We start from the raw sequence: 16,395 nt of genomic DNA on the forward strand, positions 1-16,395 counted from the left end.
GTCTCTACAGACTAGGAGGAAACAACACGCTTACAGAGGCGGCAGAATTCCCCCATCACTTTAGGCACGAACTGGCACCTACATATCAGGAATGGGATGATGAAACCCAAGAAACTTCTCAGCAAAGGAGATGCCCCAGCAAAGCAAGGCACTTCTATGCATATGTGTGTGTGTGTGTTATAAATAATAGAAGGGTATAATTTATGGACTGTGTTTTCCATGAGGCTCTTGGCTGCAGAGTCTTGCCAGCTATAGCATCAGAGCCCTGCCGAGTTCAGTTGTTTGTGAACATCTGCCCCACCCCACACACTCCCGTTTCCATGATCTCGTCGTCCCTCCTCCCTCTGCCACCCGCTCAACCCCAGCAGCTGGAGTCTGACTGTCTTTCCAGGAAGCCCAAATCGAAGTAGCAGACTCACCACAGACTCCCTGCTGGCCACGCCGAAGGTAGCTTTCTGACGCTTGCTGGCGATATAGGCAGAATTTTCCTGCAGTTTCTCCAGGAGCTGATGGATAGGCTTGCAGTAGTTGGCAATCTTGCATTCCTTCAGGAAAGTTTTTAGCTGGGAGGAGGAAAAGGAGAGGAAGAATGAAAGCAATGTAATAGTTTCCATAAACAGATCCCATCAGCAAAAAACCATTTCCCACCCCAGTGCCAGACAGCACGGGGCGCCTTTTCCCTTCAGGTCATACCATACTCCAATGTATCACCCATATTCAACCCCGGGGGTCCTGCCACCCTGGGCGGGGAGGATGCAAAGAGTTGCAGTGACAGGCCAGATGTTTGTATACAATCCAGCACAGAGGCCTTGCTCAAAACCAGCTCTTTGCACCCTTTAACACTACTTCTTTCTGAAAAAAAAGTAGCAGTGGAATTCGAGCAGCCAGCAGGAAAAAAGTTTATGCCCTCTGGGGCCTCAGCTCCTAGCTGCCATTGTACAATATCTCTGTCTCCTGCTCAGCCAAATAGGAAGAGGGACTGTGGACCAGATGCACGGAGGCCAGGAATAACAGTGGATACCTGTGGATGCTAGATGGCCAAAAGCACAGGGAAGCCAGGATTAGAATGGGGAAAGGTGCCTGTGAGTTAAGACTGTAGAACACCAGCGGATATTGGAATGGGAACACCAAATACAAGAGGCTGTGGATGATACTGATGGCTGGAATTGAAGGCAGAGCTTGAGAACAGACTTAAAATCGGGGTGGAAGTTTCTGTGGACTGGGAGTAAGGGTCTTTGGCATAGCTCGGTGGGAAAACTTGGTGCTGCTACAGCAGCAGAGCTGCGGGTCAGGACTGATGGCCACCTGCAGAGTCACACGGGGTGAAGTTTGCTTAATGTCTGACTGTACCAATCCAGCTCCAACTGGCACCACTGATTTATCAAGCGCGCAAACCCACACGCCCACCACACAAAAGTTCACAGAATGACCCTCTCTGTGGACAAGTTGTGCAGCATATGCCTAGATAATTCTTTCTTTTAGACCCAAGGCCTTACGTGTAACCCTCAGGACAAGAGCCAGTCTGCCAGGAAACCACAAACCCTACTGCTGCCTGAAGGGGCAAGTACCATCCTACTCACAGAGAATCTGCTCCTGCCCTCCCTCTGTGCCCAAAGCACACTTCACTACTCTCACAGGATGAGACTTCATTGCAAACAGAGCATGTTTTGTGTTGTTTTCTTTTTTTTTATCTCAGTAGCCTTGTCCTCAAGCAAACCTCTTTTCTCCCCACCAAAGAAGATTTCCCCTTCCAATACAAATGACCCTCCAACACCACTGCACTGTTCTGACACCTCCAAACTAAAAGCTGAGGCAGCAGTGGACACTCTTGCTGACAGAGAGATGGGGGTGTCCAGACTGACTCATGGCTTGAATGCCAGTTTACTACACTCTCTGCTAACAGTTTTGACCAACCCTAAGACAAGCCTCTGGAGTGCTGTTCAAATTCTGCAGGCCAGACTCTTTGCTAGAGCCATATACACACACACACACACACTACACAGACACTTGATTTAGAGAAAGAGATCCAACAAGGCAAAAGAAAATGGTTAACCACAATGGAACCTTCATCTCAGCTGGGATCTGCAGATGCTACATGATAGAGAGAAAGGGTTTCTAGTCAGCAAGTACAGTACTGCTTTCTCTACTTAGGGCTTCAAATGTTCTGCCTCAAAAGACAGAGCTGGGGGAAGGAGGAAGATGTCTCCCTCCTGTCAAGCCTACGTGTTGGCTTGATCTTACATGCCAAGTGGGTAGGTATGAAATGTTAAGCGAGAGGTGACAGTCACACCTAGCCCTTCTCTATCAGGACACTGCTCTCCTGATGGGTATATTGCTGCAGGATCTGCTGTCTGCTACGCACATGGAGAATGTCCCCCATTACCTAGCAGCAGGGGCTTCTCTTGTCCCTTTATCCCCAGCCATCACACATCCAACTCAGAAAAACGTTGAGTTAAAATGAACACCTTTCCCCCTTTCCACAAAGCAAACAGCCTATCAAACAAGTACAAAGAAACCATCAGGAAAACTAGTCTTCTGTTGGTGAAGCCTGTCCTACCCTCAGTCCTCCTTGCTAAAATATTTATTTTTTATAGGTACTGCATATTTATCTCCACTGAGAGATGCATTTGTCATTTGATTTATCTCACTTGATCCCCACAGCTGCAGCCCCAGATCCATTTCATCCGCTGCCACATACATTATTATTTTTCTTCCATTGCAGAAGTGTCACCAGAAATCCTGCAAAATCTCAGTCTCTATCTGTGCAGTTTGGTGCCGTGTGTTCGCTCTCCCAGCCGTATGCTTCATTTTTTCTTTCCCCCTCCTCTCTCCTTCCCTTGCAATCCCTCACAGTCCCACCACTATCTGCCACAGATATTAACGAAACGTAATGAGATCTCAGTCCTGTGTTAAGAGGCAGGGAACACAACCAAGAAGGTAAAAGAAGACAGAGGAGACAGAAAGGGACTCTGTGTATGCCTTTTTCCACTCTGCCAAATACAACCATATCTTTCCAGAATAAAAGCAATCGGAACACACACGTGTATGCATGTGTGCATATATGTCGTTAACATCTCACATCGGTTCCCAGCTAAGCAGCTCTGTGATTAGTGGGATTGATTCTGTTGAACTGCCAGCCTTAAACACCAATGGTTTATACCAGCAGAGACCACAGGAAAAACCCAGCTCCTCTTACTGTAAATGACGCAGGGAACTATAAATGATCTGAAGCAGCTGGGCGTGTGTGTTCCAGGGAACCCAAATCAAGCCCAATCCCCCACTCACAAAAAGCAGAGGGAATATTCCAACTCAGGACAGAGAGCAAGCAGTAGTAGGAGCGGCTGCTGGCAAGGCAAACTGGCACCTCCTGCCCTTCTGTCTAGCTGCAAGTTGTGCCTCAATTATGCCATCTCCTGCCTCCACCCAGCAGTACCTACCCCTTATCGACACCTGCCCTGTTTTTCCCTTTAACCTCCCACCTCTGCTCTGTGCTGCCTGTCAGGGCTCTAGGGGAGGGAAGAAGCAGTCTCTTCCAGGCATCCAGACACACGGGCTCTGCACTCTGAGCTCCTTCCCAGCCTTTGGAGGCAGTGACTGCCATGGGGTCGTCCCAGCAGCCGGGCAGAACAGAAGCCTTTGAACTGCCTCCCGCCCCTACTGGCTCTCCTTTCCTTTGATCTGCCCGGGTGCTTCCTGCCTTCCAGGCAAGGAGGTTTTAAAGTTCAGTTTGAAGGCAGTTCAGCCTAGCTTCTCCCAAAGCCGCTGACCAGAAGACGAGGAACGCAACCCTTGCCAGCTGGAACGCAGCTCCTACGACACGGCACTGAGAGAAGCGTGAGCTCATCGAGGAGGAAGAATCAGGACAGATGGATTTTTACAGTTAACTGGAACCGTTCCAGGAGTAAAGCCTCCCCCCCACACTTTCCCGAAGACTCTGAGATTTTGGGAAGCTAACCTCAGCACCCCAGCCCAGCAGACGCCACGAGGCTGTGGTTAGTGGCAGCCAAATAGGAATCTGATAGCATTAATTCTCTGCAGAAACACAGGCTGGTCCCAGGGTGTGTTTGGAAGCCACAGGGCGTTTGGTGCCAGAGGGCCGTCAGCCGTTTTTCATTCCAGCTAGAACATCGGCTCCGACAGCTTCGATGCTCTCAACAGCTGCTGGCTGAGAGGAAAGGGCTTTGTTCACTGCCGATAAGTGAGAAGCACGCAAAGCGAGAGCAAGCACAGGAGCCGCTCGCCTAGCGCAGAGTGCCTGTCAGCTCACATTAGCCAAGGCTGCCTACTGCCAGCTAGGCAATGGCCTGTGCCAGGCTGCGGGGACCCAGCCAAGAGTCATGCGCCTGACAGATGCCAGCCTATTACATACAGCAGAAACAAGGAGATTTGCCTCCCAAGCAGCCCGCGGGTCCAAACCGAGTCATTGCTCCCATGTCAACCAGAGGCATCATAGCAACAAGGTATGCAGACACAGGGTCTCACGGCAGACACCAAAGCAAAGCAGAAGTTCGTGTCCCCACGGAGGATAGGACAGCAGCCCTCTGCCAAACTTCTATGACACCTGCCACTCGTGAGTTAAAAATAGAGAGGACTGGGAGGAAGGGAGGGAACAAGTTCCAACACATTTGCATAGAGCAAGCTCACTGTTCAAAGCAGAGAGGACACTGCTCATTCAAAACTGAAGCCACCCAGCTAGCAAGGTATTAGGGAAGGATTATTCACCCAGATGCACAGCACTATTAGGCAGTTTTGTTGCAGACAATGAAGTATGTAAACATGAAGTAGCTAGGAAGAACACCCAGCACCCATGGAATGCCAGGGGAGAGGTAAAGGAGACTACTTTGCAGCACTGCTGTTAGGTGCAGCAAGGAGGAGGGATGGAGACAGGAATTGTACTGTTTTCTATGGAGGGACCTGGGGAGAAAGTGCCCCAGTCGATGGAGATGCTGTGAAAGGAGGGAAGATTGCCATCTTGTGGAGAGCACGTGAGGGAGGCTGCAAGGCAAGGAAAAGTATGGGCTTACGGAGCACAGGTACCGCTTAGAGACAAGACAGCAATTCAGACAACTCTGAATTGCCAAGAAGACATCTGCATTCACTAGTGAAAAACAAATCTCTACAGCAGTTATGCAGCCCTCTCTTCCACTTTGGCTCCCAAAAGAGTGGCTAACTCCACAGCCACTTTCACCTACCTTCAGCCTCCTCATTAGATTGGATGCCTCTGTTCCTCCCCAAGAATTCCCCAAAATGCAAAGACAAACTGTAATTAAGAAAAGATAAATGGCGCTCTTCTCACACTGTGAGGGGCCATCTTGAGTTCACTGTTAGCATAAATGGCTTTATCCTGCTCTGTGCACATTCACGGCATGACCAAGAAGCATCTTACACCTTACCTGAATGACAGTGGGGAGAATCAACTCTGGGAATTCAATGCTGTAGGCTTGGCAATGCAGATACTCAAGCATCAGGTCATAAAGCTGTTCAATGAGTCCATCCTGGGTAGGGGAAGCAGAAATAGAGATATCAGATAGGAACTAAACCCTACAGCACCCAGATTGAGAAATGAGTCTCCAGCCTTACAGGACAGGAACACAAAGCACATCGCTAGGGCAGCTCTGTTGTCTAGAGAAACTGTGCACTGTTGGCTGCTGGGGTTCCACTTACTCGGAAGGCCTTCTCCTGCAGGTTGGCATTGGAAAGCTTCAAGATCACCGCGAAGTTTATAGGCTTAGCACTTATACGTCCTGGCTTCTTGTTGAAATCCACTTGTTGGAAAACCTACAACAGAAAAAAAATGAGTGTAAAGATGATCACACCGCAAAACAAAACAGATACCAAATGACTCAACTAAGATCATGCAGTTGGTGGCAGAGCTGAGAGGACAATCCAGAAATCCTGATTCCTGCTTGCCTGTTCTGATCGCTGTACCACAGCTTTCTTAAATACCCTAGCAAGGGGCAGTTAGGGAGCAAACACCAACCACACTTGAAGCTTTAGGGACCCGAGTGTGAAAGATGACACAGAAGTATGAGGTAAAAGGAAACCAATGCAAGCAACAGCACAAGAAACTAGAGGTTTGTTCCTCAGACCCATGCTTCTAAGGGTCAGAAAGATCATACTACAAAGCTTGAGTGCATTTCTGTCCCTTAATGTGAGAAGCTTTTCAACAGCAAGACTAAATGTTGCTTACACCACATCCATTATCCTTTTACTGTCACTGAAACAATTGTCCCAGGAAGCAGAGAGACCAGTAAGTCCTTTTCACAAACACCCATTGCCAGGCAAGGTTTCTATTTTAACACGCTTCCCATTGGCATCCCTTGTACCAATTATAACCGAACAGCCTTTGAGCAAGTGCATATTATTCTCCATGGACACATTTCATTTTATAGCAAGGGATGTGGAGAAAAGCTGGCCCCTTCCCAGAGTTTGAGGAGACCATGCACCCTGCTCATCAAAATGATGAGCACGCACAAGCTCTAGGGTACAGCTGGATGCCCAGCAGACTAGTATTAACATCAAAAGGCAGACCTGCACCTTCGCTTCTGTGTTTTTCCAGAGTTTGTTTAATGATAATGGTTGGGGAGAGGAGCATTTCTGAAACAGAAGGTATGAAGCTTACATAGTAGAAGGAAGAAAATGGAGAGGAAGTTTACATATGTGTGTGTGACTGGCTCTCCAGGGTGGCATCTCAAGTTTGGTTTTAATTAAGAAGAGCCGTTATTGCCTTAAAACGTAACAAACTGTAATCAAGACCAAGAACTTGCTATGAAAGCCTTTTCCCCGCTCCCCCCTTTTTGGGAGGAGTTTCCCAACTTCAGTGGGGGAAGGGTAACATGAATCAATGAGAATTTCCATTCTTCACTTCCCCAAAAGGCTACATTTAGCATGCAGGAAAGCTATCTTCAGCTGAAATCAGCTAGAGCCAGAATCTGCCTTAGTCCCTACTGCCCTGAGCAGACATCAGGCAACAGGGTACACTATCCCAATAAGCCTGTGCGCTGTGCTGCTCTTCCTCTGAAGCTGTGGTACAGGAAGGAGCAAAACGTTTCTAAAATGAGCAGCAATACAAATACGCCCTTTCCCAGACTGGTAGGGGCAGACCTCAGGAGAAAGATGGCAAGAACTGCAAAAACCACTTGATCTGGGGCAGATTCCCAAAGACCCCCATCAGGTGATAACAAGTGGCAATCAAGGGAGGTGTTCATTAGCAATGGGATCTCATTAAAAAAAAAAAAAAAAAAAAAACCAAACCAAAAAACCCCAAAACAAAAAAAACAAACACCCCACAACAAAAAAACCCAGCCAACAATTGGCAATCATTTGCATATCTAATGACAACCATTGAAGGAGGCTGATGAGGAGAATATCCTGCCCACCCATACTTTTGAGCACCTCCAAAGCAACCTACAGTTCCTCTCCATGTCCCCAATGCTTTTAAATTGCACTCCTGAGCAGGAAATAATTTCTATTCCCTCTATGCAGCAGCAACACATTCATCATCAGACCCCAACCAGCCCAGCAAAGTGGGGATGCAGCACACTGATTGCTAGAGGGTGAGGTGAGGAGGAAAGGGAGGGTGTTCAGGTCACATGGATGCCCTCAGGCCAGAAAAGCATGAAGACGACTATTGATTTTTTTACATTTTATTTGTCAATCCAGGTTATTTGGAAGGGAGGGACAAACTTGGTGGCTTGTGAAAACAAAGAGCCCTAGCCTAGGGAATCGATGCTATAAACCTCGTTATGCACGGTTATTTCTTTGGCCAAAACAGTAGTATTGATCCCTGAGGTCAGACGCATTAAAGCAAAAGGCATCAGGCTCTGTGGGATCCTAACATGCCGCTAGGCAAGCGGGGGAAAAAGCAACCAGAGGTTTTGAAACTCTCCCAGGAGGTGCTAGGGAGACAGTCAGGACATGTGGGAAGGGGGGAAAATGTGGTTCCCATCTCTAGACTGTGCAGAATGGATCAGCTAACAGCCAGACTGAAGGAGAGGATGACTGATGTCTAGGAATCCTGTGGCAGGGTGGAAAGGCGATAATGAGGGACTAGAGGGCCAGAAAATGTCAAAAGCCAAAAGTTTGGCTTAAGTGATAACCACTAGCAGACAGAGGAAAGGACAGGGCAACACAGGCAGGAAGGAGAAGGATTTTTGGCAATCTCAGGCTCACAGTCAGTTTCCATGTGGCTAGTTGGAAGGATCCTCAGACACGCAGTTTACACTGCCAGAGTGCAAATCAGAAAACCAACTCTGCACCCGCAGCACTCCCACTGTATTGCCCCATCTGCCCCCCATTTCTTTGTCTCAGGCTCTAGCAAAAGCCTCCTGGCATCTGCTTTGATCACCCCAAAACCGGCTGCCCCAGGCACACAGGGATACAGTGCTTTGCTGGGCCCCAGGTCTGTCAGTCACCCTCCCACTTCACTGAGGGAAGGGCTGAGAGCGCTTATTAAGCCACTCCGACACAGTCTGATTAGCGTAAAATCTGGCTTCAGCCTCTTTATTCACAGAATGGTTGAGGTTGGAAGAGAGCTCTGGAGGTCATCTTGCCGAACCTGCTCAAGCAGGGCCACCTAAAGGCAGCTGCCCAGGTCCAGATTGCTTTTCAGTATGTCCAAGGATGAGACTCCACAACCTTCCTGGGCAACCCAGCGCTCAGTGACCCTCACAGTAAAAAAAGAGAAACAAAAAAACCCACCAACCCACCCCCCAAAAAAACCCCAACCAACAGTGTTTCCTGACGTTCAGACAGACCCTTCTGCGCTTCAGTTTGTGCCCATTGCATCCTGTCCTGTCACTGAACACCACTTAGGGGAGCCTGGCTCCATCTTCTATGCACCCTCCTTTCAGGTATTTTATACAGATTAATAAGATCCTCCCTGAGCCTCCTCTTCTTGAGGCTCGCAGCCTCTCCTCACATGAGATGCTCTAATCCCTTCACTTCAGTATGTCCATGTCTCTCTTGCCCTGGAGAGCCCTGAACTAGAGAGCGCTCCAGCTGTGGGCTCACTAGTGCTCAGCAGACAGGGAAGAGCACAGTCAAACTGCTGGCAAAGCTCTGACGCTGCACCCAGCATGCCATTGGCCTTTACTGCAAGGGTGCATCGCTGGCTGTTGGTCAACTTGTTGTCCATGTCCTTTTCTGCAAAGCTGCTTTCCAAACAGTCAGCGCCCAGGATGTTGTTAGTATGGGGTTATTCTTCCCCAGGTGCAGGACATTGCATTTCTCTCTGTTGAGCTACATGAGGTTTCTCCCCGCCCGTTTCTCCAACCTGTCAAGATCCCTCTGAATCTTGAGGACTCTTATCTAGTGTATCAACAACTCCTCCCAACTTTGTATCATCTGCAGGCTTGCTGATGGTGCCACTCTGCCCCACCAATCAAACCATTAATGAATACGATAGCCAGTATCAGCCCCAGTATCGATCCCTGGGGTACATCTCTAGTGGCTAGCCTCTAGCTAGATTTCATGCCACTGATCACAGCATGAGCCTGGAAGTTCAGCCAGCTGTCAATAAACCTCACATCTGCTTATCTAGTCTGCAATTCATCAGCTTGTCTGTGAGGAAGTTATGGGAGATGGTATCCAAATCCTCGATAAAGAGAAGATAAACAACATCCACTGCTCTCCCCTCATCCACTGAGCCAATCATCTCATCATAGAAGTCTATTAGATTGGTCAGGCATGATTTCACTCAAACAACCCCTGATACCTGCAGGGCTGTGATGCAGAATTTAAGAGCTGCAATACAGTGGTGGAGGGAGGAGAATGAGGAAAAAGGAAAGATACATCTTCAGTTGGTGCGGTGGTTCAGCTTAGTCTGTCTTAAGTTCCAGTTTTTCTTCTTCTGTGTAAAGGAGGCAAAGAGCCCTTGTCTTATAGAAAACAAATTTCAGATCTGTGCTTACATGTATGACAGTGTCCAGCATTATCAACTCTCCAACTACAATCTTCGCATCGGCCGATTTCCTCCAACACAACCCACTGCCCGCTCCCATATATGTTGCGCTCCAAGCCCCTGGGGACTTTCTCCAAAGCAAGCTGCACATCCAAAACAAGACTCAAGCCATTTAAGTGTCAAAGTGGAAAAACTCATGCCTTCCTAAGCATGTCAGGGTTAACATCCTCTCCCATCCCTCCACAGGGGAAGCCAATTTTAAATTGGCATGCGAAGTCTGCCTGCAGGGAGATTTCCGCCTTGTTTATCCACACCTGCCTTCCAGCATGAGCCACCAATGTTCCTGCTGCAGAAACTAGTGCCTGGCACACAATAATGGAAGTGATTAAAAAAAAAAAAAAAGCCTGGGATCTCACAGGCCCTTCAAGGGGAGTAACAATAAGAAAATAAAAGCCTGCCTGCTTTATACTCTCTCCCAAGCCACCTCCTCCTAAGATGGAATTTTAGCAAGCTGCTTCTTTTACTTCATCCTGGAAAGCAGAGTCAGGAGGAGACAGCACTGGATGCCCATGCTGGGGAGCATCAGCCCTTGTCAAGATGCATCAAGCAGCCAGCTCTCACTTCCATGGGCAGGGGCTTGGGGAATTCCTGTGCCTACGGGAATTGCACAAACATTCAATCTGCCATCTCTTGAAAGCACAGCAGCGACAGGGCTGAGACAAGAGGTAGCAAAGGTTGTGTTTCCTTGATGGAGAAGGGGGAAGGAAAACAGGGTTACACAGTCACTTCTTACACAAGAAGCTTCACAGAATCTATACTCTAAGACCATGTAAAGCCCTCTCCAAAACACAGGGTCACAAACTCCACAGCCATTCTTTTACTGCACTTGGATTCAGTTGCAACAGTGACAGACTGACCTCCTTCCTATCAAATGGAGCATACCTTATGCTGGAAAGGCTTCACCCCATTCCCCTGACCACAGTCAGGCCCCTCAAGCCTACTCCTGCATACTACCAACACACTGATCAGATCCCTCAATCTCATGATGGTTTGGATAATGGGCTTAAAATGGAATTTGTTTCAAGACATGGTGTGGCACGGAACTAATGTCTATTGACTAAGTCACTGCTGAATTTGTGAGCTGGCAGAAACAGGCTCATAGTTAAAGCACTAGGTTGGGCATCAGAATGCAGATTCTTCCCCCCAGCATCACCACAGCCACCTTGGGAGTTTGGGCAGGGCACTTCCCCTCTGTGTGCTAAAGCTTCCCACCATCTCATCCACACTGCTGGAATACACCTCCTGCCTGAAGACGGCCTGTGGAGACACACTAAGGGTTGTAAGTGGGTTCAGATACCTCTAACAGAGACGAGAGGGGAGTTGGGAAGAGATGGAAGTATAAAGGGAATAGCCCTGAATGCTCTTGGGAACTCCACAGAATATATTTGAGGGATCCCTTGCAGGAGATAGGCAGGAAGAAGGAAAGGCTGAGAGCTGCAGGGAGGTATGGAGCTTAACATCATGCCAGTCATCTTGGGTTACAGAAGTTAAAGCAAAATAATTGTTAAAGTAACATGAAAGAGTATGCAAGCAACACACATGCACACATTTACCCTGCCCCCATCTCTTTCTTCTCACCAACACCTGGACAAGCTAAGCTGAGTAGTGCCTCACAAACAAACACAGCAGGATCGGATGTGGTCAGGGGCTTGCGGAGGCTGGGAGGAAGCTCAGCGTGCAGTGTGGTAACGTCTGGCTGGGGCCCGACACACAGATTACAGCCAAGGTGTCGGGGCCAGAATGCAAAGAGGGGGGCAAGGCCCTGAGGGGAAAAAGGCTTTATGTCTCAGAGCACTAAAAAGTAAAAAGCAGAAAAACCATCCTCACCCCAAGCTCTACTACCCCAGGGTGGAGATGCCTCTATCACTCAATCTGGTTGGCAGAATTTCAAATATGCATGAACAAGAGGAAGGAAGCAGGCGAATGGCAAAGCCACACAGGCCAGGGCCAAGGAGCAGTGGAGAGGCGGGAGAGCAGGAGGAGATTTATAAACATCGCTGCCTTCCACAGGCTCAGAGGATGTGGTTTGCAAAGGACGTTTATAACAACACGAAACCACAAAATCCTTTGCTTCAACAGAACTTGATTAGGAATGAGCCTGGCTGACTCAGGTCATTTATTATAGAAGTCTCCCTCCCTCCTCCTCTTCAGCGTCCAGCCTCATGCTGACCTACTGGGGCTTCTGCACTCCTCACCCTCCCTCGCTCACGCTTGTTCAGTGAAATTTGGCTGCACCACTTCTGTGCTACCTTCTCACAGCAGCAAGGCTAGAAAGAGCTGTGTGGAAAGATGTCAGGCTTCTGACACGTGGGAAAGCTGGATGGTCACTTAGCACCAGTATTTCACCAAACACACTACGTTTTGCCAGGCTGCATTCATGGATATCTTTTTCCTAAATAAACTCTTAATTCTTGAAGGGCTTTTTCCTTCCATTTTCCTTCATCTGCAGTTAGGAGAAACTCTTCCTTTTGATAAGATATGAACACATCAGCAGGATCAAGTAACAACAGCTTGGGGAGTTACTGCAACCAGTTGAGCCTCTGAACCTCTTCCTTGGGAAACCCTTTGCCTACTCCAGCTGCATTAGTTAAACCACCTAGGAATGTATTTTTGCACCCAGGTGATCTCAGATACTCTCTGCTCACAGGCCAATAGAAGTTTAATCCTATTTGCTAACCAAACAATACATTCTGTCTGATGCTGTTTGCCAGGGATTTTAGGGAGTAAGCAAATTGGGCAATCTTGGGAGCTGTTGGTGGGTATAGTGAGTGAGTGTGCTTATTAGGTAGTAGGCATCAGCCCGTTGCTAGGTCAGCAGGAACCAACTAACCTCCAGGATAAATGGCAACACTGGGATGAAGGTCCTGGTGTTCTCAGACAACAGCGTAAGTGCACGGATGCAGTGCATGCGCAGAGGGTAGAAACGAGACGTTGGTACCAGCCTAGAGACAAAAAAAGCAGAAAGGGTATTAGGCCAAGTTTATACAGGAACTGCACCTGCAGCCTTCAGTGACACTTGAGAGCCTTTCCTACTCTGCAAAACAAAGACATTGCACAGCAAACTCTTTGAGCTGCCGAAGCTATACCATAGCTGGAAATAGAATTCACATGTTAAAGCTGTTAACACTAACACGCAAATTCCTGCAATCAAAGCACTAGGATTCCAGCTTCTGCTGAGAGAAAGTGCTACAAGACAAGACCTTTGCAGATGAAGTTTATCACTGATGCTGTTTAGTCATGTTCAACACTTTCAGCTCTCATGCTCCCAGCACAGGTAGGTATGCAAGAAAAAGTGGCAGGAACCAGCAGTGAAATGCCTGTCTAAAGCAGCAAGCTTGACCATGAAAAGGGCTCCCCCAGCATATGAGAGGGACTACAAGGAGGAAGATGTTTCCCATTTCAGGCTACGTACCCTCTGTGTACCCACAGAGTTCATGCTGTCACCCAAACAGTGACCCTCTTAGTGTGGAATGTCACCGAGGCAGAAGGAGCTGGACTAGCAGTGACCAGCATATCAGAAAGGACAGAGTGGGAATGAGAGTGACCTCTCACAGCCAAATCTGCTCAGCTCTTCCCAATCCGGAGGAGCACCTGAGCTATTCCTATCTCCTTCAGAGAAGCAACACATACATTTGAACAGCCAGTAATCAGCACAGAGGGGAAGAGGACAGACCTTCTTTGACCCACACTTCAAACCATTACGCACTCAGGTATTAAGAAAGAAGTAGAGCCAGCTCCCTTTGTAAGGCTGGGACTGAGAAGGGTCACCTCCCCCAGCACCACGTAAGCCAGCAGCAGAGGGGAGAATGCAGAGCTATCCCTGAAAGACACCAGACCTCATTACTGCACCACTCTAGAAACCTCTCACTCTGAATGACCTGTACTTGAACACATGGATGCCTTGAGCATTAATGAGGATTTTTTTTTTTAATTTGTTTTTAAAAAAATGCATTCCCCAGACAACAGGCTCAAGTCTGATAAATGAAACGCTCCCCAAAGAGCTTGCCGAGAAATCCAGGAGAGGGAAAGGAAAAAAAAAAAAAACCTTGACCAGGCACCATAAATCATCTGCGTCTCCCCCCTCCAAATAGTGAAATAATTATCATTGGATCCATTATAGAAATAAATCTACTTTGCACCCTGATGTGGCACCACTGGAGATGACGAAAGCCATTCTCAGGAATTAATTGATCAAGGAATAAACCTGTTAAGTATATAGATTTACTGTAAACCAAGACCATTAATTTTAGAGTGCGCGGCGATGCAACAATCTGCTCAACTTCCTGATGGCTGGATGCACAGGGAATACAAAATGCAGCTGGGTCCTCAGTTCTGCTGAGGAAGGTCCAACTGCCTAGTCACTCCAGGGCACAGCCGGGGGGTTCAAACTGACTCACGTTTCATTTCAGCAGAGTGGACTCTAATGCCTTACCATCGCTGTCTCTTGGAATGCCTGCTGTATTCCTCCCATGCAGCCAGGGCACAGGCTGTGGTGTAGACAACAGCCGAAACGCTTCTCAAAGCTTATTTTTACTCACTACAACTCCTTCTGTTATACTCCTGGGTGACCACAATCTTCCTCTGGCTGGAGAGGACAGAGAAAGCTTCCTTCAACATCAGCCTCCACCCCACCAGGACAGGTCACCACGGGAAGTTGCTCAGGGACACCAAGGCTGTGCTTGCTTCTCTGTCTACTGAGAGGCCAGAAACCAAAACTTAACGGGCACCAAAAATCCACACTTAACTATAAGCCAGGGAGGAACTTCATTTTTATAGTTTAGGCTGGGAGCAAGGCAAAAATCCAAGCAGACGTGGTCAGAAAAACACTTAAATGGGATGAGGGGAAAAGGGGCAACAGAACAGGAGCTTCTGCAAAAAAGAAAAAAAAAAAGAAACTATGAACTTGGACAAATGCAAGCACACAGATCAAAAGGAGGAACTTATGGACTGTGGAGGCAGAGAAAAGAAGCGGGAAATCATCTCCTCCACATTCTATCTCTGCAATACCTACAACAGTGCCCCATTGGTCAAACTAACTGCAACCTTTCAGCTGTTTGTGAGAACATCACCACTCATCATTACATGGCAATTCCATCAGCAAACTCAGCAACGAGGCTCCTCCCAGCATCACAAAAGCCAGAAACCATCAATTCCAGCACTTCTCTATTCAGTAGTCTAACCTCCCTGGACCACACCTTGAGCACAGGTAACTTCCAGACACACATGGGGTCCACTTCTGAAATATGGATTATTAAAAATAGCTTCAATGCATTTTATGTGCTGGAAAGCAAGAAGAGGGAGCAGGAAAATGAGGGAGCCAATTTTGATTTTAGCAGGTACCCTCTTCTACTAGTTATCTTACTTAATCACTTTTCAAATTCTGCCCTGGTCCCTGCCTAGAACAAAAAGCCTGCGATGGATGGTGGTTTCTCCCCATTCCCCTCACGTAAGACGCCAGGGTGGCATGAGGAGCCGCTCTGGTCCGACAGACAGACAGACACCCGCTGAGCGCCCTTTCGCTGGAGCCAGGCGCCACCTCCCGGCACAGAAGGCAGCAGGAAAGGGGAGCCCCCTCCCAGCACCACCACCCTCCGGATGCGCCCCAGAGGGCACCGCATCAGGAGCGGAAATGAAAGGAGTTCCAGATGTTATATAGCATCCCTTCCCCATCACCTGATCACACACCCCCCCACCTCTCAAAGCTGAGCAGCCCAGAGAAACAAAGAGAAGGGTCCAGCTCATTCACGCCATCTCCACAAGAAGTCTGCTCGCAGCAGCCAGACACTAAGCAGCCCCCAAGCAGACACATACCCCTAAACGGGCCTTCCAGAAACACATGAAGCAAAAAAAAAACCCTTGACCTGCAGGCTAGATTATTTTATCCTCTCACCTCAAATAGAAACAATCCAAGTTCTTCCATTAGACTCAGTTGCTACAGACGTATCTATGCCAGGGGATGTGGCAGAGACTGACTCTCGCTAGTCTCCGTTTGGACAGCACAGCCACCGACACCGAGAAGAGGCTCTCTATACTCAGGATCTACACTCAGGAAGGAGCCAGCAGGGATCCTGGGTAGAGACTGAAGCCCGTGGAGCCACATCATTCCCACATTTGCTAATCTACCTACCCCTTTTTTAAATCCTGGACACTGGCTTGGCTCAGTAAGGAAGCCAGGGCAGGATTTATTTCTATTTTGCCCACCCTAGAACCCATCTGTCATGTTCCCAAATCTTTGAAGCCTTGTCAGACAGTAACTGTACTTCATGCCAAGCAGGCCTGTCCACCACAGACGCTAACAAATTCTGTTTGCTGCTCTTGCTGAGACTCACCCGATTCACCTTTCCTTGGCCCCAGATAGCTGATTTATCTGCCTGGACAGGTAGAAAAGTGCCTCGATTAGTCTGCAGGACACCTAAAGCTCTACGACAGCAGTG

At 48.2% G+C, this 16,395-nt stretch overlaps 1 protein-coding gene across 2 annotated transcripts in view; it reads right to left on the bottom strand.

The window, feature by feature from the left end:
• NOC2L (NOC2 like nucleolar associated transcriptional repressor) overlaps positions 1-16,395 on the bottom strand; it is a 54,672-nt gene that overhangs the window by 23,026 nt on the left and 15,251 nt on the right. For both annotated transcript variants that reach the window (XM_075721513.1, XM_075721512.1), the window contains exons 12-15: positions 12,792-12,903; positions 5,665-5,778; positions 5,394-5,495; positions 420-563 (exon numbers count right to left, since the gene is read on the bottom strand). In XM_075721513.1, coding sequence (XP_075577628.1) covers positions 420-563; positions 5,394-5,495; positions 5,665-5,778; positions 12,792-12,903 — 472 coding nt within the window. The remainder of the gene's footprint in view (positions 1-419; positions 564-5,393; positions 5,496-5,664; positions 5,779-12,791; positions 12,904-16,395) is intronic.

Source organism: Pelecanus crispus, chromosome 15 (genome assembly GCF_030463565.1).
Source record: "Pelecanus crispus isolate bPelCri1 chromosome 15, bPelCri1.pri, whole genome shotgun sequence".
NCBI classification, from domain to species: Eukaryota; Metazoa; Chordata; class Aves; order Pelecaniformes; family Pelecanidae; genus Pelecanus; species Pelecanus crispus.